General features: G+C 36.1%; 1 protein-coding gene across 7 annotated transcripts in view; it reads left to right on the top strand.

Moving 5' to 3' along the window:
- The first annotated feature begins 4,495 nt into the window (after nucleotides 1-4,495).
- LOC131069537 (golgin-84) overlaps nucleotides 4,496-27,850 on the top strand; it is a 47,271-nt gene continuing 23,916 nt past the window's right edge. For 5 of the 7 annotated variants that reach the window (XR_009112142.2, XR_009112141.2, XR_009358133.1 and 2 more), the window contains exons 1-12: nucleotides 4,497-4,786; nucleotides 7,231-7,311; nucleotides 7,527-7,579; nucleotides 7,670-8,329; nucleotides 8,462-8,524; nucleotides 17,263-17,340; nucleotides 17,512-17,715; nucleotides 18,354-18,410; nucleotides 18,548-18,622; nucleotides 18,724-18,795; nucleotides 20,636-20,698; nucleotides 20,844-20,942. Coding sequence is in view for 4 of the 7 variants with exons in the window: in XM_058005027.2 (XP_057861010.2) it covers nucleotides 4,759-4,786; nucleotides 7,231-7,311; nucleotides 7,527-7,579; nucleotides 7,670-8,329; nucleotides 8,462-8,524; nucleotides 17,263-17,340; nucleotides 17,512-17,715; nucleotides 18,354-18,410; nucleotides 18,548-18,622; nucleotides 18,724-18,795; nucleotides 20,636-20,698; nucleotides 20,844-20,942 (1,533 nt within the window). In the remaining 3 variants the exon portion in view is untranslated. Of the gene's footprint in view, nucleotides 4,787-7,230; nucleotides 7,312-7,526; nucleotides 7,580-7,669; nucleotides 8,330-8,461; nucleotides 8,525-17,262; nucleotides 17,341-17,511; nucleotides 17,716-18,353; nucleotides 18,411-18,547; nucleotides 18,623-18,723; nucleotides 18,796-20,635; nucleotides 20,699-20,843; nucleotides 20,943-27,850 lie in introns of all 7 variants that reach the window. The other 2 variants (XM_058005046.2, XM_058005035.2) reach the window with 2 other exon arrangements.

The following is a 27,850-nucleotide window of genomic DNA, read 5'->3' as shown; positions in this document are numbered from 1 at the left end:
TATATATGTGTGTGTGTGTGTGTGTGCGTGCGCGTGTGTGACCGATAAACAAAGTATTGATGACCGGAAGATAGCAATGAGATAGAAACAGTTGGTAGTGGTACATGTGCCAAGGAAGTTAAGTTGATAGTTCAAAGTTTTTTTTCCATTTTTCTCCAATAGGTATATATATATATATATATGTGTGTGTGTGTGTGTGTGTGCGCGTGCGCGTGTGTGACCGATAAACAAAGTATTGATGACCGGAAGATAGCAATGAGATAGAAACAGTTGGTAGTGGTACATGTGCCAAGGAAGTTAAGTTGATAGTTCAAAGTTTTTTTTCCATTTTTCTCCAATAGGTAAAACCTCTATTCCCATCCAATGGTTCTCCTCCCTCCTTCGTCGATGGGGGACAAACAAATTATATATTCAATTTTTGCTTGCCAAGATGCACACATCGGCTACATGTGCATTTCGATTAAGAATGCATCATATATGTACATATATGCGTGCGTGCGCACACACACACATATACATGTGTATATACATATATATACATGTGCATGTATATATATGTATATATACATATATACACGTGTATACACATGTATATACATGTATATACACGTGTGTATATATATATACACGTGTATATACATGTGTGTCTGTATGTGTGTGTGTGTGTGTGTGTGTGACATGTGTATATACATGTGTATATATATATGTATGTATGTATGTATGTATGTACTTATATATACATGAATGCCAACAATAATCAAAGTATTCACGAACAAAAGATAGCAACGAGATGCACAGAGTTGGTAGTCATACATGTGTCAAGGAAGTTAATTCCCTTACTTTGGATGGTATAGCTATGAGATGGAAGTTATTAATTTCTTTTTAGAGTGGTTTGCGGTCGGAAACAGGAGCCGTCAGCGCCGGGGAAAGGCTAAGAAATGTTTGTTTTTTTAATGGTAAAATGCAATTGTTTTGGCAGGTTTTGTACGAAATGCAATGCATCATATATGTACACACACACACACACAGAGACAAACATATATATGTATTTCTACATATATATCTCACAGACACACACACACATATATGTATTTGTTTTTTTAATGGTAAAATGCAATTTTTTTGGCGGGTTTTGTACGAAATGCAATGCATTATATATGTACATAGACACACACACAAACATATATATCTCTCACACACACACACACACACACACACACACACACATATGCCAACAATAATCAAAGTATTCATGAACAAAAGATAGCAATGAGATGCACAAAGTTGGTAGCCATACATGTGTCAAGGAAGTTAATTCACTTACTTTTGATGGTATAGCTATGAGCTGGAAGTTATTAATTTCTTTTTGGAGTAGTTTTATGGTCGGTAATAGGAGCCGTAATCAAGTTCCATTACAAATGTACAAATACCAACTCCGTGCATCTCATTTTCCACTCTATGTCATACAAAACACAAACCATCAACAAACACAATGCGATTTACAGATTTAAATACATTAAATAAGTTGAAAGTTGTGGAAACACAATCGACACTAATTTTCATTGGGCATTTGATTCTGTCTATAATTTGTCTATGTATATATATATATTAGTTATACATTTATCAGTATTGGTAACTCCCTTCAAATTTTTTTAGTCTCGCTTTAATAACATGCATTCAAGAGGCTTTGTGCACATGGAACCCAACTTTTCTTGACAGTGGGGAGAAAAATATAAATTTCTTTTTTTAAAATAGTTTAATACCATGATCTCAAGGGATTTCGTGAGAAATGTGGATCACAACACACTTTGCCTCGACAAGCTGAAACCCACAATGAAAAACCACAAGCACCTATACACGCAAAAAAAATAAAAAATAAAGATGCAATGTCATGCATGAAGTCCTAGAAGTACTGACCAAGAAACAAATTTCTTATTAGCAGAGAATGAACAAAAAATGGGTCTAGTTAATGTTAAGCACATGGAAACTTAAATACCTGTAGCCATAAAAGTCACACATACATATTGTCACATGTAAAAGAATTATGTGAATGCCCTCTTTTGGCTTTAAATAATTAGTAATAGACGAAAACCTAATAGCATACAAAACCTCTCAAATGCATGTGATTAAAGCAAGCGAATTAATTTCCCTAACATACACTCCTTTGCCAACTCCAACCATCTCATCAAAACATATAACGACAACATAAAAAGTCACACACACACACACACACACACACACACACACACACACACACACACACACACACACACATATATATATATATATATATATATCTGTGTGTGTGTGTGTGTAATTACACACAAACACACACACACACACACACACACACACACATATACATATTCATATATACATAGATACATGTATGTATGTATACATACATAGATACATATATACATATATGTATCAGTTTTGTTGTTGTACGTTGCATATATATATATATATATATATATATATATATATATATATAAGGTTGAAGACCTTACCTCGAAAAGCTAGAAACTCGACTGCAAAAACCGAAATACAAAAACAACCGATTTTCTGAATACCCTCTTGTTCTCCAAATACCTCTCTATAAACATGCAATATCCTTTATCTAACCTTACCATTATACACATGTATACACATTGGTGATTAGTGAAAAATACAATAAAATTTACACACAATAAACAAATCCCAAATACATAGCAAAAATCAAAGACAAATTTAAATAATCGCGACCGTTATATATATATATATATATATATATATATATATATATATATATATATATATATATATATATATATATATATATATATATATATATATATTACAAGCAAAATGAAATTAATACTTTAAACACCAAAACGAGTTCCTAATTAGGGCACAAGAGGTAATGAAATTCACTGTCAAAATTGGGGCAAAACAGGCAATGAAATTCACTATGTAAATTGGATATAGCAAAAATTACAGACAAAATTAAATAATGATATTGTTATCAGGGTTCAACTGTGTAGTTTTTGAGTCAAACTCATTGACCCATGTTTCATGAGTAGTGGTTTACAAGAACCCATCTCTCATGAGAATGAATGGTCCACTTAACACTCATTGCATCTAGGTGATGCTCATAGGGGTGAAGCATTGGGACTTCCCTGGAGGTCACCATCCCAGTACTACTCCAACTCAAGCGCGCTTAACCACAGAGTTCCCTCCAAGGTTAAATCCACTTAGCTTGCAATCCCATTTGCAAAACCTTCAACAAGTGTTGTGCCTTATGAACCATTCATCATAGAGCCCCTTTAGCTCATCCATTGATAAGTAGGAGGTATTTTCCACAACAAGTCAAACTATGATATTGCTATCAAGGTTCAACTATGTAGTTTAAGCACGACACAACACTTGCTGAAGGTTTTGCAAATGGGGTTGCAAGCTAAGTAGGTTTAACCTTGGAAGGAACTCCGTGGTTAAGCGTGCTTGAGTTGGAGTAGTATTGGGATGGGTGACCTTCTGGGAAGTCCCAATGCTTCACCCATGTGAGCATCACCTAGATGCAATGAGTGTTAAGTGGACCATTCATTCTCATGAGAGATGGAATCTTGTGAACCACTACTCATGAAACATGGGTCAATGAGTTTGACGAAAAAACTACACAGTTGAACCCCGATAGCAATATCATAGTTTGACTTGCTATGAAAAATACCTCCTGCTTATCAAAATTAAATAATGTAAGGTTGAAGACCTTACCTTGAAAAGACAGAAACTCGACTACACAAATCGAAATACAAAAACAACCAAATTTCTGAATACCCTCTTGTTCTCCAAATACCCCTCTATAAACACGCATTATCCTTTATCTAACCTTAGCATTAGACACAGGTATACACATTGGTGATTAGCGAAAAACACAATAAAATTTACACACAATAAACAAATCCCAATCCCAATTAACATTAATCACATTACACTCTTCTTCCCCTGCACAGGGATAGCCAACACAATAAAATTCCTACTTTGTCCATGCATCCAAAAACCTAATCCCAAATCCACTTCTGCTAAACCTAATCAATGCCACCGTCAAAATGACTCTCTAACCCACCATCAATGCTCAAGGCAAGCAAATTTACTTCCTTGATAGGCGTACCATTGCCAACACCACCCACCTCACTCCCAACATTCCCTCCGCCAAAACAATATATTAAGCTTTTTCAAACTCCAAGCCGCATACGTGTCCACCTCCACGTTTCCCATGAAACCCACCAAAAACAATACATTAAAAAAACAAACATTTCTTAACCTTTTTCTTGGCGACTCCTCTTTCCGACTGCTGGGATGACAATTTCCCGAGACGGACTGACAATTATTTGGACAAAAGCCCACACTCGAGCCTATCGGCTCAAATATAACATTTTTAAAAATAAAACTACTTAACTTTTTCCCAAAAAATGAGAGATATGACACAAAAAAGGAACGGGAAAATGTCTTTCAAAAACACTCCAATAAAAACTACGCACAAGCACGTTGACGTTAACGCTAACCGCACCAACAAATCAAAAACCTTTCAGAAGAAGAAAAAGAAGAAATGTACATAAAACATTTGCAGGGACAGTGAGGAAGATCCCTTGAAAACTCGAAACACCTACAAAAATCTTCATCGAATATCAGAGAGGTCGAACAATTTTCTTCTGTTTTTTGGTTTTTTCCTGTCCGATTTTCGGTACCATTGATAAAATTTCTTGAGCTGGCAGATCCGCAATGGCATTTTGGCTCAAGGCCGCCGAAGGTATGCATTATTTTACTTTCTTTTCATTTTCCTTTGATTTTGGGTTAAGGCCACCGAAGCTATGCATTCAATTAAATCAAATCTTGGAGTTAGAATTATGCTATAAAAATGGCAGTACTTGAAAATTTTGATTCCGAGTTTTTTTTCTGTTCTTCCCAACGGCCGTAATAATCTAGCTAGACGAACTTAGGATCTGGCATATTTGTGCCCTAGGGTTAATGAGATGCGTTCAAATGGTAAATCGATAGAGCTTGCCATTGAATACACCTGATGTTAAATTGAATAATATGCCGCATCCAAGTTTTGCTGTTAAAACTGAGGAATGCACTTCATCCAATTCTTGGTGTTAACTTGACTAATATACCGCATTCAGTTAAATTGACCAATATGCCGTTCTTGGTTTTAAACTGAGTAATGTACTCTATCCAATTTTTGGTGAAAAATAAAACTGAAGATGTGCACCATCCAATTTTCGGTGTCAAAACTACATAATATAGGGCGTTCCATTAATGGTCTTAATCGAGTGATATGCCGTGTTTGATTAAATTGAGAGATATACCGCATTCATTAAATTGAATAATACACTGCATTGTGGCTTAATTTACGATGCCATTGCAAGCTTTGGGTCAATTTGACGATAAAGATGCCCGTTTGTTGTGACATCGAAGACGAAGTTGTTGTGTGTGGTTGTGACATCTAAGACGAAGTTGCCCTGTGTGGTTGTGACATCTAAGTTGAAAGCGTCCTTAACAGACGATGAAAATGCAGGTCCTTGGTGGATTTGATGATACCTATGCCTGTCAGTTGTGACTTCTAGAATAGAATATAATAAAGGATTTTTAATGTCCACGAAGCTAAAGATAGCCTATGGGACAGCAGGTCCCATTTTTTTTAGCTTTTTGATGTGCTGATTTTCTGTTATTCAATTTAATAATGAACTCCCCATTTTTTCAAAAGTTTCCACATTGAACAGATCCTCTAACAAACATGCTCCTATGGGACAGCAAGTCGTTTTTTAAGCTTTTTGAAATGCTGATTTTCTGTTATTCAATTTGATAATGAACTCCCCATTGTTCCAAAAATTTCCTAATTGAACTGCCAAAATTACTTGTGTACTTGATCTAAATGCCATTTTAAGCTTTACATTCCAAGATAAAGGCTTCCTTTGGAGCGCCATATTGGATGATGCCAATGCAAGTCTTGAGTGAATTTTACAATACGGATGTGCATTCGTTGTGACATCCAACACAAAGGTTTCCTTTGGGGTGCCTTAATGAGTGATATTGTGGGTTGATTTGACAATACAGATGAGCATTGATTGTGACATCTAAGATAAATTTTTCCTTTGGGTTGGACAATGCTAGTTCAATCCTGGGTGGATTTGATGGTATAGGTGCCAATTGGCTGTACCTTAATTTTCTATAAGAGGACAACTGCGACTTTCAGATTCTTGGGTGAATCATTTAATTTTCTTTGTCGAGGATTTTCATCTTCTGTAAAGAGTGGCGATAAAGGAGTTTTCATTGGAATGTAACAATTAAGTGTGTTTTATCTCTTTCAATTATAGTATCCTGCATCCAAGATCTTGGTGTGGGGCGCCTTAATGGAGGATGCCAATGCAGGCCCTGGGTGAATTTGGTGTGATACAGGATGATCATCGTTTGGGTGTTTTTTCAGATTCTTGGGTGAATTGTTTCATTTTCTAAAGTTTAGATTTCTCATCTTCCGTCAGTAAAAGTTGTAAAGGAATTATAGTGTGTAGGTTGTGTTAGATTTTTCTTCTGCAAACTGTCATTGGAATGAAAAAATCATGACTGTTGTATCTTTTTTGAGGAATTAGTACATTTCATCAAAAAATCTCATTTCAACACTAATGGTTTTTGAGATTCTTGAGCAAATCATTTCATTTTCTATGTCTGGAGTTTTATTTTCTTCCTGGAATCACAATAAAAGGGAATTAGCATCTGAGTGAAAAATTTCTGAGTGTTGTATCTCTTCTGAGGAATTGGCACATTTTGTGAATTGTAAATAAATCCCATTTTCAATAAAGCTTTCAGTTACTTTGCAGTAGTATTTGTGTTTACTGTGCATATGTTCCTTTGCTTCTATTCATTGTTTTAACAGCACTCCAGGTTTCTGCCATTTTCTGTGTTGTCAACTGGATGACCAATGAAATTTTTATCATGAAAAGAAATTTTGTTGTCAGCAATTTGAATTATATATGAATTTAGCAACGGCTTCTTTGCTTTAGGGTGTTCATTGTGGGGGTTCCCTTTCAATTTCAATCACAAAGGGCATCTGTATTTGGATCAATGTTTCCTTTGGTGCTTTAGAACTGTGAGAATATTATGAATGTTGTTTCTCCGGGTGCAGTTTGTGGTGATATATGGAGGACAAATTTCATTTCTATAATTGTTATTTATGAAGCTAGTCATCTCAAACAGGTTTGCTTGAAGAAGTGGATCGGAGAGCAAAACAAGTTGTTGGGGAGCTTTCAGATCAGCAGATTGAAGCACAGATAGCAGGTTCTGCCTGTTACCTACAACTTTTCCTCTCTTATTGTCTCATTTGTTGTTATAGATTCTTTTGTTGAGAATAAAACCATTCAGTTTCTAATTGTCTTAGGTCTTGACTGCATAGGTTTATTTCCCAATTTATGTTGATTTAAATCAGTAACTAGAAATCTTACTAAAGTCTTTGAATTTTTGTATCTACTGTATGTGTTTTTCTGTTCAAAAAGCATCTGAGCAAGATGTGATTGGAAGAGCAGAGCCACGAAATTCTACAGGGAAGGTACTAGACTTGATTCACAAGTTATTTTTTTATTATATATATTATATGTATTGAAATTCAAACATATTTAAGTTACTGTTTGATTCACAGAGACCTAAAAAGACTTCTCTTACTAAGCCTTTGGCTAAGGCCAATGGTTCCCAAAAGGAAAGCGTCCAAGTTACAACACAACTACCAGAATCTGATAGCATTCTCCATAGGGACAGCTCATCTCTATCTCAAGAAAATATTTTGGTCAAGTCACCAAACACCAATCAGCCAGTTCAAATCAATCAGGATGTGAAGCTAGCAGATTCGGTTGTTGGTGAACTTGTGAAACTTTCCTTGCCTAATGATAATAACCAGAAAAATGACACAGTGCCAGAATATCCTATTAAAGAGGATAATGTGGAAGCTGCATCTACCTCTACAACTGGTAACTTGCAGGGAAAAACATTTGACACATCTTCACTATCAGCGAATACGATTGATTCTTTGGCAACACCAGAGTTGGATCATGGGGCTGTTGAATGTAATTTCTCAGCGGAGAGTGGCATTGTGAAAGTAGAGCTGCTTGCAAAGAGTGCACCATCAATGGAGACTCCAGAGAGGACTGGTATCATATCAGGAAATGAGACAGACGGAAGTCAGAAGGAATTTAATGAGGAGAAAGCTCAGGAATATGATTCTCCAAAACCTACCATTCAGAATGAACAGCCAAAGGAAGAAACACCTTTATCTGCTATAGGAGTAGAAGATCAGCTTGATGAGGTTGAACTGAGAACTAACTTGTAGCTTTTTAAGGTTTTTACTTTTACTTTTTTGTTGTTTTTCTTGATTGAAATTATAATCGAGAGTCTACGCATACATTTTGAATTTTTGATGTTTGATATTGATTCACAGGCACAAGGAGTACTTAAAACTGCTGTCTCAACAGGTCAATCAAAAGAGGCTAGATTAGCTAAGGTATATTCTTATACATCTGGAAATATTCAATCTTGCATCACAAAGACAATATGTAGCTGCTGTGTTGTTATGATCCTGGTGGGAAAAAAGCTGATAGAAACATCTAGAAGTTGCTATCAAAATGAAAAATCTACAGCTAAAATTTGAACTGGTAATCTCATCCTCATTCTCTTCAATGTCATCTAGTGTGAATCCAAATCCACCCTCCTCCTCCATAGCCTGCCTCTCCAAATCATAGATGTCTGTTAAATTTATTCAAATTCTGTGATCAAGAAGATAGAAGAGATGGAGATATAACCTGAAAGTTGTATTTGAACTGCTGTACTGTGAATTGAAGGATGTACAACACTTATTGATTTCGGTGTGTTCATCCTCCTCATTGTATGCATGTTATATATGTGAATGGGGGGTTACGTAGTGAAGAGATATGTCTTCCCACGTGGGAAGACACATCTCTTCCCTACGTACCACTCACCATAGCACGTTAACAAGCATTAAGGATCATTTACTTGACCGATCATGAGGAGCGCGATTTATTAAGAATCGCTCAACCCGATAACATGAAACGGTGTAACCGGTGGCAAACACAATAATTCAATTTTGATTTATTCATTATTTGTTAACGTATATACTAATAGTTAATCTATATATGTTAACATGTAATCAAATTTATGCATCAGAATCATGAAATTGCACGACCGACGTTACAAGAATTAACAATGTCATCCCCAGTAAACAATGGAGGCCACTCCTATGATGTCCAATCATTGTAAGGATCTATATCATCCAAATCAATTGGACCACCTGGTGTTTCCTCTACCTTCCTTTTGCGCAATCGAAGATTATATTGCACAAAGATAAGGTCATTGAGGCATTTTTGAGCTAACTTGTTCTTCTTCTTCGTGTGGATGGCCTCGAACAAGCTCCAATTGCGCTCACAACTAGATGAACTACAAGGCTGGCATAAGATTCTAAAGGTAATTTTTTGGAGATTTGGGGTATTTCCACCCCAACTTCGCCACCGCACATTTGTAAAATAAAATATTGAAGAGTTAGAAAGCAAAGTGAAAACATATTTTATCAAATTATCAATAGTTGTAACTTGTAAACTTGAAATTTGTAGCTTGTAAGATACATGTGAAAGACTCCAAATATTATACCTGGGGTTTGAGTGGTTCTTCCTCTCTTGGCCAGCTTTGAAGAGAATAGATTACCACTTGCTTCCTCGGTAAATTTGGAATTTGGTCACAATGAGGTCTCTCACCTCAACCTTTGATATCATCCTTTGCATACATGTACTGAGGCCCTCCATGACATCTCTATTGGGATCTAAGTAGGAATCCTCGAACTTAAAACGAGGGTTGAGGAAGTATCCTATTGCATGAATGGGTTGGTGAAGCTGATTGTTCCACCTCCTATCATTGATTCCCCATATGGAATCAAATTTAAGGCTGCCCCCCTTGTAGTAATTTTTGATAGACTCCTTGGCCCTATCCATGGCCTCATAAACATACACCATTGGGATTTGATCCCCATCTACCAAGCAAAGAACTTTAACCAAGGGCTCCGACACCTACAATTGAAAAATACAAATTACAAAAAGATTAATCATTAAAGTTACAAATTAATAATGAGGGACTTAAATCAAAAGAAATTAAATATTCAAGTTTTGAAGTTACCTTCATAATCTTTGCAACTCTTTGTGCAAATAGGTTGTTGAAGACTATGCATGCAACACCTTCTCCTTCAGCTTCTTTAAATAAGTTGAGTCTAGCCATGCTTGGCTCACAAACATTTGTTTCAAAGCCGTCAATGAACCAAGAATGCACGTTAAGAAAACCATTGCAAACCTTGTGACACCCGCTCTTACGAACTCTTTCCCTTGGGTGTGTTCTCTCATCAAGTGAAGAACCTAAGGGTGATTGTAGATGTATTTTGTGATCCTCCTTGCATCCTCTACAATTGGTGTCACCCAATCAAGTTTTCCTATGTCCTCCAAAAGAAGGTCAAGGACATTTGCTGCACAAGATGTCCAAAAAAGAGGGGTGTTTCTCTTGGAGGATTCTACCAGCTGCCACATATGCTGCTGCATTATCGGTTATTTTTTGCACCACATTTTCAACTCTCACCTCTGACAATTTGTTTCAACATTAGAGCCAAAGTTTCACTAGTTTTCACCTTATGGAGGCATCCACGATTTCAAGAAAACCACATTAGTCTTGCAAGCAACCAAAACATTAATGATGGTGCAGTTTTTGCCATCTATCCACCCATTAGAAAGAATATGCAGCCATTTTTTTCCCACTCTTTTCTTTGGTCTTCCATCACTTGTCTTGCTCTATCAATTGCATTTGTGAGCAACCTACAAGTACAAAGTGAAATTAAGTCTTACTACACAATTTTGATAAAAAAATAAGTAAAACATTTTAAAACTAAAACAAGTGGATTAAGCTACTAAACTCCCACCTAAGTCCTTGCGAGAAGGGGCCTTGTATCATTTTTGCCGAAACTATTAATGCGGTAACCAAATTAAGCCTATAAGGATTGTCTGCCACATTGAATGGGATGTTGTTGAAGCACCAAAAATTGGCACATGCAATGTCTGTTTGCTCATGCACCTCTCTATTCCACCCAGTGGCCTCTTACGATGGTTGTGCTCTAGGTGTGTTCCTATGCACAAAATAATCACCTATAGACCACGGCACTGATGGTGGTGCAGCTGGTGCTCTAGTAGAAGTAGTTGAAGTGGTGGCCGAGGTGGTGTTGGATTTGCGGATATGTGGGCCACGAAGAGAGTCCACCATGCCCTGAAATGCTGCTTCTTCTTCTTCAAGGTCGATTGAAGCTTCTTGAGATTTAGCTATGGATGCTCTCATGGCTAGTTTTTCCCTCTCCCTTTGCAACTTTTTCTCTTCCCTAGTCAAGTAAGGCATTAATTTCTCTTTTTATTTCCTCTGTAGTCCAGGACAACCCCTAGGATCATGCTTACTGATGCCTACAAGGCGGTATTTGAGATGGTTTATGCTTCCATGAAATAGTTTTTCACATTTAATCCATATTACCGACCAAGGTTTTGGTCCTTGAAAGGCATATTTTCAAGCCTTGTCTCTAGCACCTTTAGGATGAGTGTCTACATGTCTAGATGGGCATGCATCTACTGATGGGGCAGACTCTAAAGTTGAACCAACTGTAAAACCTTCTCTATTTACAATTTTACCATAACAAATTAACGGTTAACCTACACATACAAAGTGAAAACACAAAGTTAATATTATAATAAAAAAAATTAGCAAACAAACTAAATTAGTTTAAATAATTTTAGACATCATTGAAACTTGAAAATAAAAGTGTGTTAGGGTTTGACTTTTTTGGAAAGTAGAAATTCTTGAAAAAATAGTGAAAAAATCTGTAAAAATTGTCAAAAAATGGTGTTAAATCTTGTTCATGTTAATTTTGGATCAGATTTATATGATTAGGTAATTTAATATTTTTAATTATTTGAACCCAATAGACTTCAGTTTCAGTTTCCACTTTCAATTTGATATAGTTTTAGATTACAATGTATATATATATATATAGGTTAACACACTGATAATTTGTAGTCTTCAATGGCCGTATATCTTTTCCACCGATGCTAGTATATCGATCTGCTATATCCTCTTCTACCATCGTTCTAAGGAAATCATATTATACTTAAATGTGATATCCACGGACTTCCTTAAGGGTCGTGTCCCTTTAACACGAAGGGTGGCTTGAGAAACCCGTATTGATTCATTAATGAATCCGAATACTAACTAAACATGTAATAACCATTAGTTAAATATAACCGTAACCAATCATCATCGGTCATTGACAATCAACTTATAAAGAAAAAGAAATCGATAATAAATGAAGACCGATAATAATAGTAATTGATGACAAGCAGATAACATGTATTCAAATGTCTGAGGCTGATAGGCCAATCAGACAGTTGAATTGTATAGACTTGATCAGTGAATTCTGACCGAAGCTATACATATTCAACACTCCCTCTTAGCTAGGGAGTAATCCTTCTATCCTTTAGTAAGATGCATCACCTTGTGGTGATGGTATGAGTAGCCTCATTGTATGTGTAAGAGGAAGATATCACCTCACTGATATTAAGTATTTATGGCATGGATATCACGTCTCATGATATCCACCATCATGGTATATCTAAATAAATTATTACATGGCATGTCCATGGATTTCACGTCACGTGAAATCCACCATGAATATCTCTTTATGTAATATCTACCATTATGGCTTGTCCACAGATATCATGTCTCATGATATCCACCATTATGGCATATCCATAGATATTACTACTAGAGATATAAACCATTATGACATATCGATAGATATCACGTCTCATGATATCCATCATAATGGTATGATCAATCAATATTGTATAATTGTAACCTTACGATAATGATCAAAAGTACAAGTGTTCATCATTGAGAGATCGTCACCTTACAGTAATGTTCATAGGGGCTCATCAAGCATTGAACCAAAGTAGTCATGGAGTCACACACATGACACTAATCATGAACCATATCAGATTAATAAGATTGCATTAATAAGAGTTTACACTTTAAACATCTTAGAGAATACATTAGTACTATTAAAACAAATCAATGCTGCTGAGACTCAATCTTAGCCAGAGCTACATTTTCTATCATACCAAGCTTACCTCGAAAGTATGCAAACTTTATTCTAGAAAGAGGCTTGGTGGGGATATCTACAATTTGTTCATCTGTACTAACATATCTCGACTGAATAACATTCCTTTTCACCATGTCTCTAACATAATGATAAGGAATCTCCACATGCTTTGTTCTGTCATGAAACAGAGGATTGACAGAAAGCTTTATACAACTCTGATTGTCACAATGGATTATAGTAGGGTCTAAGGATTGTCCAAACAATCCTACAAGAAGTTTTCTGAGCCACACAATATACTCTGCTTTCGTGGAGCTGAGTGCAACTGAAGATTGCTTCTTGCTGAACCAGGAAATCATAGCTAAACCCAAACTGAAACAACACCCTGATGTGCTTTTCCGATCAATTACACTCCCAACCCAATCAGAATCAGTATACCCATGAAGGTTCAGGTCCACATCATCATATTTTAAACTATATCCAATTGTGCCACGTAGGTATCTCAAAATATGCTTTGCCGCAACCAGATGTATTTGTCTTGGTTCACTCATGAATTGACTAAGTGCTAACAAATATCTGGTCTAGTGCTGACCAAGTACATCAAGGACCCAATCATTTGCTTGTAAAGAGTGGGATCTGCCAAGTTTGAATAAGCTACATCTTCTCTTAACTTATGCAAGTTTGTTTCAACACTTGTATGGGTCAGACAGGACCAAATATGAACCCATATGGCGCATAATTGATCAGAGGTGGAACCGACAACTCCACCAACATAGTCATGCTGCTGCCTACTATTTGAACCTCAAGTTTTGTTTCTCCCGTACTTTCAAAGCAGATGCAGAGGTTCAAGTTGGCCTCGACACATGTATTCAGAGGTTAGTTGTTGATGAGAAAATTCAAGACCTCATACTTGATGAGTTGCAAAGTTTATAAGAGGAAAGAAGGGCCATTGTTTTCTTCACCTGTTTGTGTTCGCAAGAGAGACACCCTGCTGCCAGGTAAAAAAAAAACGTGTTCTTAAATTTATTTATCATTTATTTCAATCTTTAAGTCTATAAAAATCTTTATCAAGTTATAAATGACAATTTTTATCTTTGCAAATTTTTGGTGGGAAGATTATGGTGCCACAACGCCTAATCTTCAAAGGCTTGCAATTTGCATATTATCTCAGCCTTGTAGTGCTTCTGGTTGTGAGCGCAATTGGAGTGTTTTTGAAGCCATTCACACAAAAAAGCGCAATAGGTTGACTCAAAAGTGCTTGAATGGCCTTGTATATGTGCGGTATAACCTTTGATTGCATGAAAAGAGGGTACAAGGGCATGCTTCACATGAAGCACTTGACCTAGATGACATTGATCCATATTCAGCGGATTGGATTGCTAAACTTGATGGTGCTATTACTGATGTTGATGTGGAACCATTTTTCGTTGACAATCATTTGGCTGAGTTGGAGAGGGAGGCAATTGAATGGGTGGCAGAAGTGGCAGAATGTGAGGAGGCAGAAGACGAGGTTGATGATCTAACCGAGGCAATTTCCTCACCTGTTGAGGCACCTATTGAGGATATTGCAGCAGCAACATCATCTACTTCAAAACCCACTCAGCGGCAATAGAGTTTTTTGAGCTTTAGTCGTAGACGAAATATATGATTTCTAATTTTCATTGATAGGAAAGCTTGAACTTATATGTTTTCAGAGATTGTACTTGTTTTGTGGTTTAGACTCTACGATATGTATTTGACTCAAACTTATTCAAAGGTTGCACTTGTTTTTTGGTATATGGTATGTATTTAACTCAAATTGTGATTTATATATAATGAGAACTAGTAATACGTTATTATGTTCTATAAATTTAGTGTATATGTGTATTTTTTAAGAATATTTTAAGAAATTATATATTTTCAAATGTTCGATAAATTTGCCGATTTATTGCCGATTTTTTCCCAATATATTGCCAAGTCCCTATTTTTCAAAAATTTTGGGCCAAAAGAGTTATTTCCGAGTGAGAGTTTTTCAACCTTGGTCATCCATCAATTACCTCAGTGGATCCCCAAAGCCATTGGTTGCCTTTAGTTTACCTCAATTGAGCCTTAGTCAATCAATGGCCAATGAATAACCCGATTTTGAGCCTCAAACTAATTAATAAACTAGAAGTTTTTACAGAACCTTGCTTGGTCTATTGCCCATGAGTTACTTCTACTGTGCCTTAAGCTAATAAAAGAGTACAATGGTATATATGATTGATATTTTTCATTTAGGATAGTCAATCATGTTAATAACAATACAATCATAATTAACAGCAGTGATGGTAGTCAAAGCACAATTTCAGTAGCAGTTGTCAAAAGCAAGTCAAACTGACCAATTCAGACTCAACTAGTTAAATTTTTTTTTTAGTACATAGTTACTTATCATAACCTAGGCTTTTATTTAACCAAATACTTTTTGGTTGTAAATGAATGCACTTTTAAGTCATATTAATTAATTTTGGGGTCTTTTTCTGTCTTCTCTTTTTGACTGAGCCTCAAACAATCAATGACCCCTCAGTTGACTCAGCTGGCCCTCAAAGCAATCAATTGTCCATGGGCATGCTTAACCTCAATTGAGCCTCAAAGCAATCAATTGTCCATGGGCATGCTTAACCTCAATTGAGCCTCAAGTTGATCAATAGCCCTTGAGTTAAACCAACCTATAGCAATCTGTGACTATTGAACATTAACCAAGTAGAAAAAGTACAGCAAATCTAATGGGCTTTAATTCTCATTTAAGATAGTCAACCATTTCGTCAAATTGACAGCAATGATGGCAGACAAAGCACAAGTATAGCAGTGAAAAGCAACTCAAACTGGTCAATTCATTTGTAGTTCTGGTCAAACAGAAAATTGTACAGCCAAAGTGTTAGAAAATCTGGTGAATAAAACAGTCCTCTGGTCAGCAAAATCACTTTTTGGTTAATGTGTCAATTAAGATGATCAGAAAAGTTGATAAACCTATCTTCAAATTGAACAAGAAATGCTGTCAAAACATAAGTCAATATATATATGTTAGTTAATTCCCTAGAATGCCAATGTCACTGGCAGCCATTTTGATGTCAGTAGTTTGTCGGTTGTCCAATCCTCTAATTTTCCAGTTTCTGTCCTTTGCTATTTTGTTGCTCAGAAGAGGGAAACTGACTTGAGTGGTGCAATTAATAAAATATTCTTCTATTTAAGGTATTGTCAGCCTAGTCAGCTGTACCATCCCAGTTAATGCTGCATTTAATGCCAGATTGGAAAGTATAGAGAAAATTGGCTTATTTGTATTTAAAAATTGTGGAAATTTGTAATCAATGCAATGACAATGTCTGAATGAAGTCACGATCAATGATCTGTATTGGATTAGTCATTAAATATCACAACTAATGACATGTTAGCTTTTTTTTTATTAGGTTTGTATTTTGTGTGTCTATTACCCTGGGTTTTCATCTTATAGATTGAACACACAGTCGATTGCTTTCTCCTGTAATGAAAACCTGCTTGGGGCTGAGACAAATACAACACCAACTTCAGGCTCTCGTTGTAATATTTGTTATATTAAAAATTAGAACAAATGAAGCTAAGAAGGTCATCTCTCATTCCAGGACAGAATAATAATATAAGATTTTAAAAAAAATTGTCCATGTTTTTCACATTACAGTTTATATTTAGTAAAATTTACAGATTAACTAATTTTATCATAATTAGTTAATTACTAATACCTTATTTGGATGTATCCATATATGAGCTTGTATCTGGTCCATATCCAATACATTTAGATACGGTGCTATGCCATCCAGAGTCATATCTGATTAGGGTTATTGAAAATATTTAAAGGCTGCAACAAAATGGCTTAAAAAAAATGATCTGTACAAATATATACATTTAAAATATTAAAACTAAAACATACAATCAAAAACAAATATTCTTTTGTGTACATGTACAATTAACAAAAGTATTATAGTGAGATGCTACGGTGAAAATTTGGCCTTCTCAAAAAAATTGGCATTTATTGTTTTTTATTAGCTTCCTACTGCTTTTGTATTCAGGTTTGTGCAGGACTTTCATCTCGTTTGCAAGAATACAAGTCTGAAAATGCACAACTTGAGGAGCTACTTGCTGCAGAGGTGATCTGCAAACTCTTACCTTTTTGCATCTGTAGGAACATTATTCTTATCCGATACAAAGATTTGAAATATAAATGGTATCAATAACTTTTTACATATTTAGTTACCTATACTTTTTTTGGTATTTTTTTCCATTCCTTATGTTGATTTTCATGCTTAATATTGAAGCAGAGAAAAGAAAAGAATTTATGTGATACTCGGATAAAGCAGCTAGAGCAAGAGATATCTTTATCAAAGGCTGCAACAAGTGCTGTTGAAGCAGGGATGGCTGATGCATTAGCTTCAAAAAATGCTGAAATTGAATTACTTATGACTTCCATGGAGTCCCTAAAAAAACAGGCCACTGTTGCTGAAGCAAAACTTGCCACACTGCAGGTTAGTGTGCATTTTTGAGCAGCCAGAAGTTGTGTGGTACCATCTGCTATTGCTTAGCTTTGAATCTAATCTTCTCCTTGAGTAGAAAAATCCCTTTCTATGTGGAAGATAAATGGCCATTGGCTATCTTTTCACACATGTCACTCATGTATGTTCTGTTGGAGGGCTTTGCGCTGCTTAAAATAGCTATCTTTTCAGCCATGCCACTCATGTATGAACTTATGTTTTTAGGGCTTTTGACTGTTTAATTCAGTAAGACATTGGTCGTTGGTGGACACTACTATAATCATTTTCTTTCATTCTCCATTGCTTTACAATTACTTTATCGAATAAGTTAAATCATTTCCCGCTATTACAAAGCCCTTTTCTTTGAGTTTGTATTTCCATTTGATTTTTAAAGCGGCTTCAACATGTCCAGTAGAGAGCATGGTATAACATGGTTCTAGCACCTCATGCTCTTTTTTATTCTAATTATGTATGCATATCTAGGCATTTAGTTGATTTTATTGTCTAAATGGTTATGGCATGGGATAGTTCAGCAGCTTATTGCATATATGTTATTATTACTTATCCCTCCTTTGAAAATGGTTGGTTCTCACAATGATTTGTTATTTCTCTGATAAGACTTTTTCTTTCAGGCAAACACAGAAGCTGTAATGAGAAACCAGAAATTGACAGAGACAAGGATGATACAGGTGTTGGCTTGCCTCATTATTTTGAGCCATATTTTTTCAAGCTCTATTAGTGTCTCTCATTCTAGACTCAAATAAAATCTTATAAATTGACATTTATGCATGTGGATATTTCTTTTCATTTTGTAATTGCATTTCAGACATTACGTGAAGAGTTGGCATCAACTGAACGCAGGGCAGAGGAGGAACGTGCAGCACATAATGCTACACGAATGGTTGGCTTTATCATTATGTCAACTAAATTTTAGTCTTTGATTAATAATTTCATTAGTGGAGTTCTGCAGAGTTGAGGCCAATCTTGCTTGATTATCTGCAGGCAGCCATGGAGAGGGAAGCAGAATTGGAACAACGTGCAGCTGAGGCATCTGCAGCACTGGCAAAAATCCAGGTATCATTAGTTTTTTTCGACTGCACAGTTTATCCAAAATGAAGTGCATTGATCATTCTCTGTGTCTGAGAAAGTTGGAGGTTTCGGTACTTTCAGTAGCATTTCTTACTAATGTTTCTTTTCTTCTCAGTTAATAACAATTGTACTGCTATTTAACTTTTTTTGTGATTAATGGACTTTGCAGTAAATGGGCTGAACTCCAAGATTAATTCCAAGTGACTTAGCATTGGTTGACATGCAATATAAGACTAACTGCAAGATTAAAGGAACTTTCTATTGCATTGCTATTTTCAATATTAGTTACATGTAGTATAGCCTAGGCTGACGTGCATCCATGTCGTAAGTGGATTGGCAACACTTGTTTGCTTCTGAAGCTATGTCATGAGTTCAAAACCTAAGGCTAAAAAAAATTGAATTTTGAACTTATATCTGATTAAACAATTGATCTAGAAAGTAAGTTTGCTCCATTGTAATAGATGTCTTGGAAACTGGTTATATCTTTGGTTGTGGATAGTTTGTAGTGAATGTTTTAGTGCACATGCTCTACATTGGTGCCATTACAGTCTGAATCTGACTTTGGAAGATATCAAAGTTTCTGGATTGGCTGATAACTGAGAAGTTATATTTTAGAAAACAATTATTTGGTGCCTTTCATTGATCTTCATGGAGGCGTAAATGGAATTATTTGGCTCTATGCTCTAGAGAGAAGCTGGGTCTATATCTGATCTCATGGATTCTGCTGTCCATGCCATGTGTGTCTAAATAGAGAGAATGCTAACGTATAGATTATCTCCGGCTGCTTCTCCAGGAATCTCAGTGATTAGGAGCAAGATTATTAAGGTTACTCAGGAGAATATTTATTCCTGTTGCAAATATTGCTAATGGTAGGGCCCTTAGACCTAAGCTGTACCATGCTAAGGACTTACCCGCATCTAGGATGGTACCATTACCTTGCTAGAGTAGCCTGAATGATAGTGTCCCTATTATTTGAGGGTTTAAGGTTCTATTTTAAATTTTTTAATTTAGGTGCCGCACCTGCATTCATGGCCTTGGATTAATTTTTATTAATAAATATCATTTCTATGCCAGGAATTTATCGTTTAAGATAGAACTGTCATACTTTCAAATGCAAACATTTTCCTAGGTTGTTTTTAATTTGGAATCGGGTGTATGTTATGGAATATATATTATGACTGTGACTTCATGCAATTTTAAAGGCATCTTTTGAATCTCTTAATTTACTTAGCTTATTACTGTATTTCAAGTCATTCTTAAATATTAATTATTATGGGCAGAGTTAAATTGATCATGGAGATGTCATATTCAAATCCTTATCGCTCTCTAACTTTTCATGTTCTTTGTAGTGACATTGATACGTTGTTCCTGATGTTCATTCAATTTTTACTTACTAATATGATATCTATAAATATTTTTATTATGGAAGGTTATTATGATCCTATTTCCTTTCCACGTATAATGTCCAATATTTTTATTTACAGCTAGTACCATACTTGACTTACCTATATTTTCTTTTCAGAGTTGTAATTCAAGTATTGTAGGAGCATTGGTGTTCCTTCACTTAATAGCTTTATCCCAACTCAAATATATTTTAGCCAAGAAAATATGCGATAGCATATAAACTATTCTAATTAGATTGATGTTTATCTTTGGAAATTTGTTTCATATTAGCTCTAGTCTGGGAATGCATTATAATTGATTTTTATATGTTTGGAAGAGCAAGGGCATTTCTCAACCTATATATGTATATCTCTACATGCACATGCACACACAAACAATAAAAACATCCTGACAGGAAAAAATAACGAATGTGCCCTTTCAGAGAACAGTTGATGAGAGGACTCAGAGAGCAACTGATCTGGAACACAAGGTGTCTATGTTTGAGGTAATTTTCACCTCTGTTTTCTTGCATTACAATCTATTACCTTTTAATGGATACACTTTCAGAGACTTTGGGTGTAAATAGCAAAGAAACAATGCTAGCCATTTATAGCTTACATATATTTGTTCTAATTCTTGTCCTTTGACAGATAGAATGTGCAACCTTAACTCAGGAACTGCAAGAATTGGAAGCTCGATCTCGTCGAGAACAAAAGAGGCCAACAGAAGAAGCTAATCTAACATCCCAGGTACCAAAATTAATCATGTTTATTGGAGCTTATAATTATGCAAAGAAAGTTGCACAAATAATGCTTGGAACTTTTTCCTACATTATCACGAGTCTGTTGATCGTTTTTGCTCTTAATTTCATCTTTATTTTGTGGATTTGAAATGGATGCCAATTTATCAAAAAAATGCAATTACTACATATCATATAAGGATAATTAGGCAAAAAAAACTTTGAAAAAAGCTGCAAATTACATCTTCACGGTTTTAGGGACCAACCTGAATCTTGAAGATTTCCAGATTAAGTTATTTAGCTGATATGCTATTTAAATACATAATTTCAAGCTAGAATGAAGTCTGCATTCCTGAGAATGAATTTGTACCTTCCATGCCTTGCGACAAAATCTATTTTATTGGTTTTGATTTGATTTAGATTTCAATTTCTTGGGATGTGTGGTCTGTTGGGCAGAGAGTGAAGGATCTCATTCGGCAGTTCACATCGCAAGAGAAAGTTGGGCAGCTTGTGAATGCAGCCAGTGCTGGTTCTAGGCTTGCTAGTTTTGTTTGCATTAGTATATAATTATTTATTATAGTGAAGAAAAATATGCGTGGATTGTTAAGTAGTTTTTGTGTTATTTTACAAAATACTTTAATACTCTTATAGGAGAAAATAAATTCATTATAGAGTTTATTTTTAAGGATATTAGCGGAAAAGCTTCTTAAGAAAACATTCGTGCTCGGAAAATTGCCTCATGTCACCAAAAAAATCCTTGCTAGAAAATTCCTCGTTTCATTTAAAGTTTTAACGTCTCTTCTCAATTTAATATCCTTCATTACAGGTGGTTGGTAAAGACAAGAGGGCAAGGGCATTCATGTGATAGAATGATGCTTCAAAAGTTTGCTTCATTGCCACAACCTCCTCCATCTCCTGCAAAGCCCCTTTGTAAACCGATGTAGAGTTCCCCATGCTATGAAATTTTTTCTCAAAATGAAAGAAAGTTATTTTTCCATGAAATAACCCTTTAAAATTAAAAGGGAGATAACAAAATAAAGGATATTATGCTTTTTTGGTTAAAATGGGCCTTAATAAAGAGTATTTATATAAACCAAAGAAGCAAAAATCGGCAGAAAATTGCAAATCAGCAAAAAACGTGAAACATTTAGAATGCTGATTTCCCCCCCCAAAAAACTCAGAATTTCATGTAGAATTGTTGACCAACAATTTCAATCATTTTCTTGACGAATTTTCACGATCGACAAATTCGAACACAGTGATTCTAGGTAACAAAATGTGATTCCGATAGGGTATCAGACCTCAGTTGTCGATTTCAAAATGTTTTTGTTTGACTTTTTTGTGTCTTTGGCTTGTGAAAAACCCTAAATAGTTAATGAAGGATGAAATGGAAACCCCATTGTAGACTATGATGATTATTCAAATATACAAAGATAGAGTCATCACAAAATAATAAACTTCCAAAAATAAATAATAGCCAATGAGGCTAAAGAAGGCAACAAAAAAAAAGAAGGCAACAAAAAAACTTGATTGGTTGCCAAAATAATATGGCCCACTGATTGGGCAAAGTGGAGCTCGATGTATGAGATGTGGCGGGTTCCTGCACCACGTCAACTCCCCCAAGTTGGTTACCTAGTCCAAGTCGCCAAAGTTTGAGCGCTCCAAAGTCCACACGCATGTGAGCTAGCATCCATCGTGAGCCACATGAGCCTTTGATTACACAATAGTGATGAGTGTCAGGCTATATAAGAGGTCAAAACTCCAATGCCTAGCACATTTGGGACTAAAGTCCCATTTACAATGCCCAAACAAAGTTGTGACTAGGCCTACTAGCTAGCGCTCTCATTGATTTGAAACCCTGACTTTAGAAAAGTGATGAATAATTGCCAGAGATTAAATAGTTGGCTATGAATGAGAGGATCCCGTAGAAAAGTGAAAGGGCATTTCCTGCACGTAGGAGAATGAGAGCGTTCAAAGAAAGTCGCTAACACTTGGAGAGAGCCCTCCTGTTTAGGCAACCACCAATATATACCCATGCGAGCCACAAAAAGCACCAGTGGCAAGGAGGATAGGAATGCGGGCCTAAGAAGAAAATAAGAGCCAAGGAAATAACCATTGAGAGATGCTGATCAAATGATTATGAAGTTGCTCCAGATGGGCATCCAAACTCCTAATCATGTAGTCCATGGATTGGGGAAACAATAATTAAAGCCCGATCACTAAAATGAGTGTCGATATGCCAGAATAAATGGGCCTGCAAACCTTTTGTCAATAAAATCGCCAGAGGAAATAAACGACCAATGAGTGTGCCAAAACAATGAAAAATCAGTCAATGGAAAGCAGCCACTGAGCCAAGGAGTTGAAATCTATGCTTAAATGAAGCCGCCAATCACACATGGCTTGTCAATATGTTGCCAAAGGAAAGATGGTGCTCAGGCCAACAAAGTTGACCATACAAGGCATGGGCTCCAAAATAGTAGCAAGTTAAATGAAAATTTTCAACCAGAAGATTACACCAATTAGAAAGGACTGCCAGTAGTGGACACAACTCAATAGTCAACCAATGCACCATACAACATGCACATAGAAAAGCCGGTCAAAAACTCAAAAAGAAAAAAGCAATCCACGAGCTTGCAACAGATCTACGAAAACTTGTCGATGTTGAATGGTAAATGCAAGCCAAAAACAAATATGGTCTTGCACCTACAATATCCAAAGATGGTGGCAGTCCAATGAATGCACTTCGTGCCTAGCAGTCAAAACCTCATAATAATCACCAACATGGATCACCAATGTAAATTTTGGTCAATGAGGAAAGGCATCGGTCTATGGAGAATATGGTGGTATTAGATCAAGGAAAACACGTGTGAGAGTGTATTGTCTGATGCCACTGGACAAAGTAGCCAGGCACACAGTAATATGGCTGGATCACCAATGCATATCATTGCAAGGCGAAATAAAATTTTGAAGCAAAATTTAAATGCCTACAAAAAGAAATCGTATTGGACAAAACAATATCGGCACAATATAGAGTATCACCTCCAAAATATAATGCACAACAATAACATACGGTTTTGAGGTTGGAGCGATGAGTGTGCCTTCTGCGGATCTACATAAAAGTATTGATTTGTGCCTGAGATATAGCCCAAAAACATGGTTGGATTAAGCCAAATAACCATAAATATGTTAATATGAAGCCACAAAATTCCAACACAGATTGATGTGCATAGCAAATGCAATAAACCGATAATAAAATATATGCAGATTCCTGGTGACCTCAACAAATAATCTAATGAAGGGTCTCAAAGCTGGATAGAAGTGTAGGTTGAATGCTCTGATACCATGTTGGAGTTTGCAACCTCATAAGCTAGGATCACGACTACAACAACTTCCACAGATTGAGAGAGAGAGAGATCAATATGTTACCAAGAAAGATAAATGATATTGCTGAGATATCTGACAATGTGTATAATAGCTTGCTTATATAGGCAAGAAACGAGAGAGGTGAGAGCACAGGAAATGACATGTGTCTCAATAGGATGCGAGAGTAATTGGGGTGGGTAGAAACCAACCGCCTCCAACTCAACTACAAATATTAATGCAAGATAAGCATTATTAATATTATTTATCTAACTAATAGTGATGCCTAACTAAAATTAAGCAAGAGTAAATGATATTTACTCCAACAAGGTCATCCTCCAAAGCCTACTTTTTATCCAGCGTAATACAGTAAGACAATCTTGTCCTTTCCATTCTTCTCAGTTTTTACCATATTGCCTGTCAGAGATGTAGATAAACTAGAAAAACAACTTAAACCCCCTATCATTTCATGAGTAGGTGAAGTCATAGGCTGTAACAACTTGTCACGAGAAGTGAATCTCAACATGACTAGATTGACAACAAAAGTTTGTAAAGCAAGGGTTTTGGTCAGCTAGCTGTATTGAGACATTTACCATCATGACAATTTCACTGCTCCATTCTGATAAGCAATCCTAATTACTTTCTATCTTCTCTATAACATTTTTTTTTGGGTGTGTTGGGCCTCAATTTCGCCGCGGAGGAATATTATTTCCAATAACCATAATTTTTGCTTCTTTGTCTATAATCATGGCCTTTTTGAAAATGTTGTTCAAGATTTTTGTCATTCCATCATCTTCAGGGTCTCTCTCTTCTATTTCCTCTAGCTCTAATGAGGTAATCACCCTCTGTGTCATCTATTCCTTTTGATTCTAGGGCCTTAACAGCCTTTGAGGCCTTATGGAAATTTATCTTTTGGTTGCCTTCCAATTGGCTGTCTATTGATCATCACTCATCCAGGTATGTTTGCACCAAAGCTATGAGCCATATTCATTGTGAGAACAACGTGAATAGCACACAAGAAATAATGAGAGGGGGGGGGGGTGTGAATTGGTATTTCAGATTTTTAAATTTTAAAAGCATGAAACCACATAAAAACTTAAATAAAGCAACCATCAAGATATGAACAGATTTCTTGTGGAAAACCCTTTCGGGTAAAAAACCATGGCTTATAGTAAGATTTTTTTTAACTGAAAATTGGGCACTGACCCAGATTACAAATGTGAGCAACAACCCTCTGAGAGCACCAACTCTTCTTGAATCATGAACAATAACTGATGAAGCACCCACTCCACCAAAAATGAGGCACCAACCCAAAAATCAATTTAATATGCTTTGATAGAAGAAAACCGATGCACCAATTAAACAATGAACCGCCTTGTATTTTCCTTATTGTCGACCACGAACTTAAGAAATCTGCGATTAATTGATACTTCTTTCCTCCGTCAGAAACAAAGTGGCCACGTCTTAATAATTGATCGCCAGCTTTAGGAAGAATGAATAAATGAAAGACTTAATGAATTGGTTTCAAAAAGAAACGCTAAACATTAAATTCACCCACACAATATAAACTTGAAGCCATCCAGAATTAAAATCATAGAAATCGACCCATTGAATATTCAAATGCTGATATGGCACACTAATCTCACATGGCAAAGAGGTGGACAAGTAAGCAGCTGGACAAGTAAGCAGCTGACAAGGAGCTCAAGTAGACACCCAAGTAGCTCAACTAGACAACCAGGTAGCTCAGACAGACAACCAACCACCTCAAGCACCTCAAACAGATTCTTTGAAATTTATACGACCTTGACATCAACCTTTGACATCAATGACAACATACTCAACACAAGGGAACAAGCAACGAAAGATAAATTTGAACTGCCCAGTTTTCATAGGAAATAGTTGTATAAACCTTTAAAAGAAAAGAGCAATTCAATTCCATCTCTAAATCACACAAGTAAAAATAGAGAGGAAAGAAGTATCCTCTGGAGGACATGGTTCAGGATCCTTCTCATGTGCAGGTTGAAGGTGGAGGAAGGAATTCTCAACACTCCTCATGATGCCCAAGGACCATGATTCCAAGAGCAGTCATCAGATTGCAGAGGGAGGTGATATGGTGGAAAACAGGGGGCTCAAGGTATAATAAATAATGCGGCAGCCATTCCTATGCATAGGATAACTGGAATGTGAGGGATAATGATTGAGCTTAAATATGGCTTTAAAGGGTAGGAATCTAAGAGGGGGTACTATGCTTGGGGTAATCACGGTAGAAAGATTTGGGTGAGAACTGCTATAATCTATTGTAGCATGATGCATATTCTCATGGGGACTAACCATTCATATTTGTATGCCTAATGAGACCCTCTATGTAGGCATGATCACTTAAATAAACTCTATAGGGTAATCATAGGTGATCAGATTTGGATAACATTTTGGAGGTAGCTTTCACTAGAAAGTTTGCCAACTTATTTTTTTCATGGGTATATGGCTATTTTTTTAATTTTTCTTGATTGGTAAGAATAGAGTTTTTATTAAATTAAAGTAAAGCTTACATCATAAACATCGACATATTTCAGAGTCTAACCCTAACCCACCGGTTTATTATTACCATTACTATTGCTTTATGCATTTGGTAAACAAAAAAATTTCAAAGTCACCACACTACAAACCCTCGCCATTACTTGTCCATACATTCACTTTCCTATCCACCTGACATACAACTTTTTACATATCTACAAAATAAAAAAATTGAATTTCATTTTCAGTATAAACCCCAAATGCCAGACATCTCCTATAATCGAACAAAAACACCATTCATCATGTTTTTTGTTTACTATAAAATCAAATCCTCATTCTTTTTTCATTGGTTTCATGGGGCCGTTCACCCAATAATCACGTCGAATTTTCCTCGCTTGTTGCCCTTTTGCATCACCTAGCACCGTTGATCCGTTCCTTTTCTTTCTCACGCAAAAAGTCCTTCAGTGCTTCCTAGTCGATGTATGCTTCCGCACAATGTTCCTCTTTGTTTGAGGATGCACTCTAGTGAATGAAAGGTTGCATGGGCAAAGTGAGCTCTCCAACCTAAATCCAATCCCCTTCCCTAGTCAAAAACCTGACTCCAGGTTGCACCATAGCCATCAAGGATTTCAAATCGAACAACCATTCTTCCATTACATATTTCTGCATCACCCACTCAGTCTCTTCCTTCTTCCCAAGCTCCAATCCCCACGTCGAAACCAAATATTGTTTTGGTAGTGATGCTCTGCATTTATAAACTCTTCCACGAGCAATATATCCATAATCTGCAAAATAGTAGGGTTTTCAAACTTGAAAAGACTCTGCATTCTTTTCTTCATAATCTTGCTCAATAACGACAATTGTTGTTTGGTAGTGATGAGGGTAAAATTCTCTCCCATCTTGCTCAGTCCTTCGCCACCTCCCAATTTCATTTATAGAACCGCCAACCTAGCTCATTAATTGTCCATCACTTACCATAATTGAGTTTGAGTTTAGCGGCATACGATCCTTCTCATGAATGGAGACTCACATTTCGATAGTCCT

The sequence above is a fragment of the Cryptomeria japonica genome, chromosome 6 (genome assembly GCF_030272615.1).
Source record: "Cryptomeria japonica chromosome 6, Sugi_1.0, whole genome shotgun sequence".
Classification (NCBI taxonomy): Eukaryota; Viridiplantae; Streptophyta; class Pinopsida; order Cupressales; family Cupressaceae; genus Cryptomeria; species Cryptomeria japonica.
The sequence above is the reverse complement of the archived record's forward strand: the minus strand, read 5'-3'. Positions and strand labels throughout refer to the sequence as shown.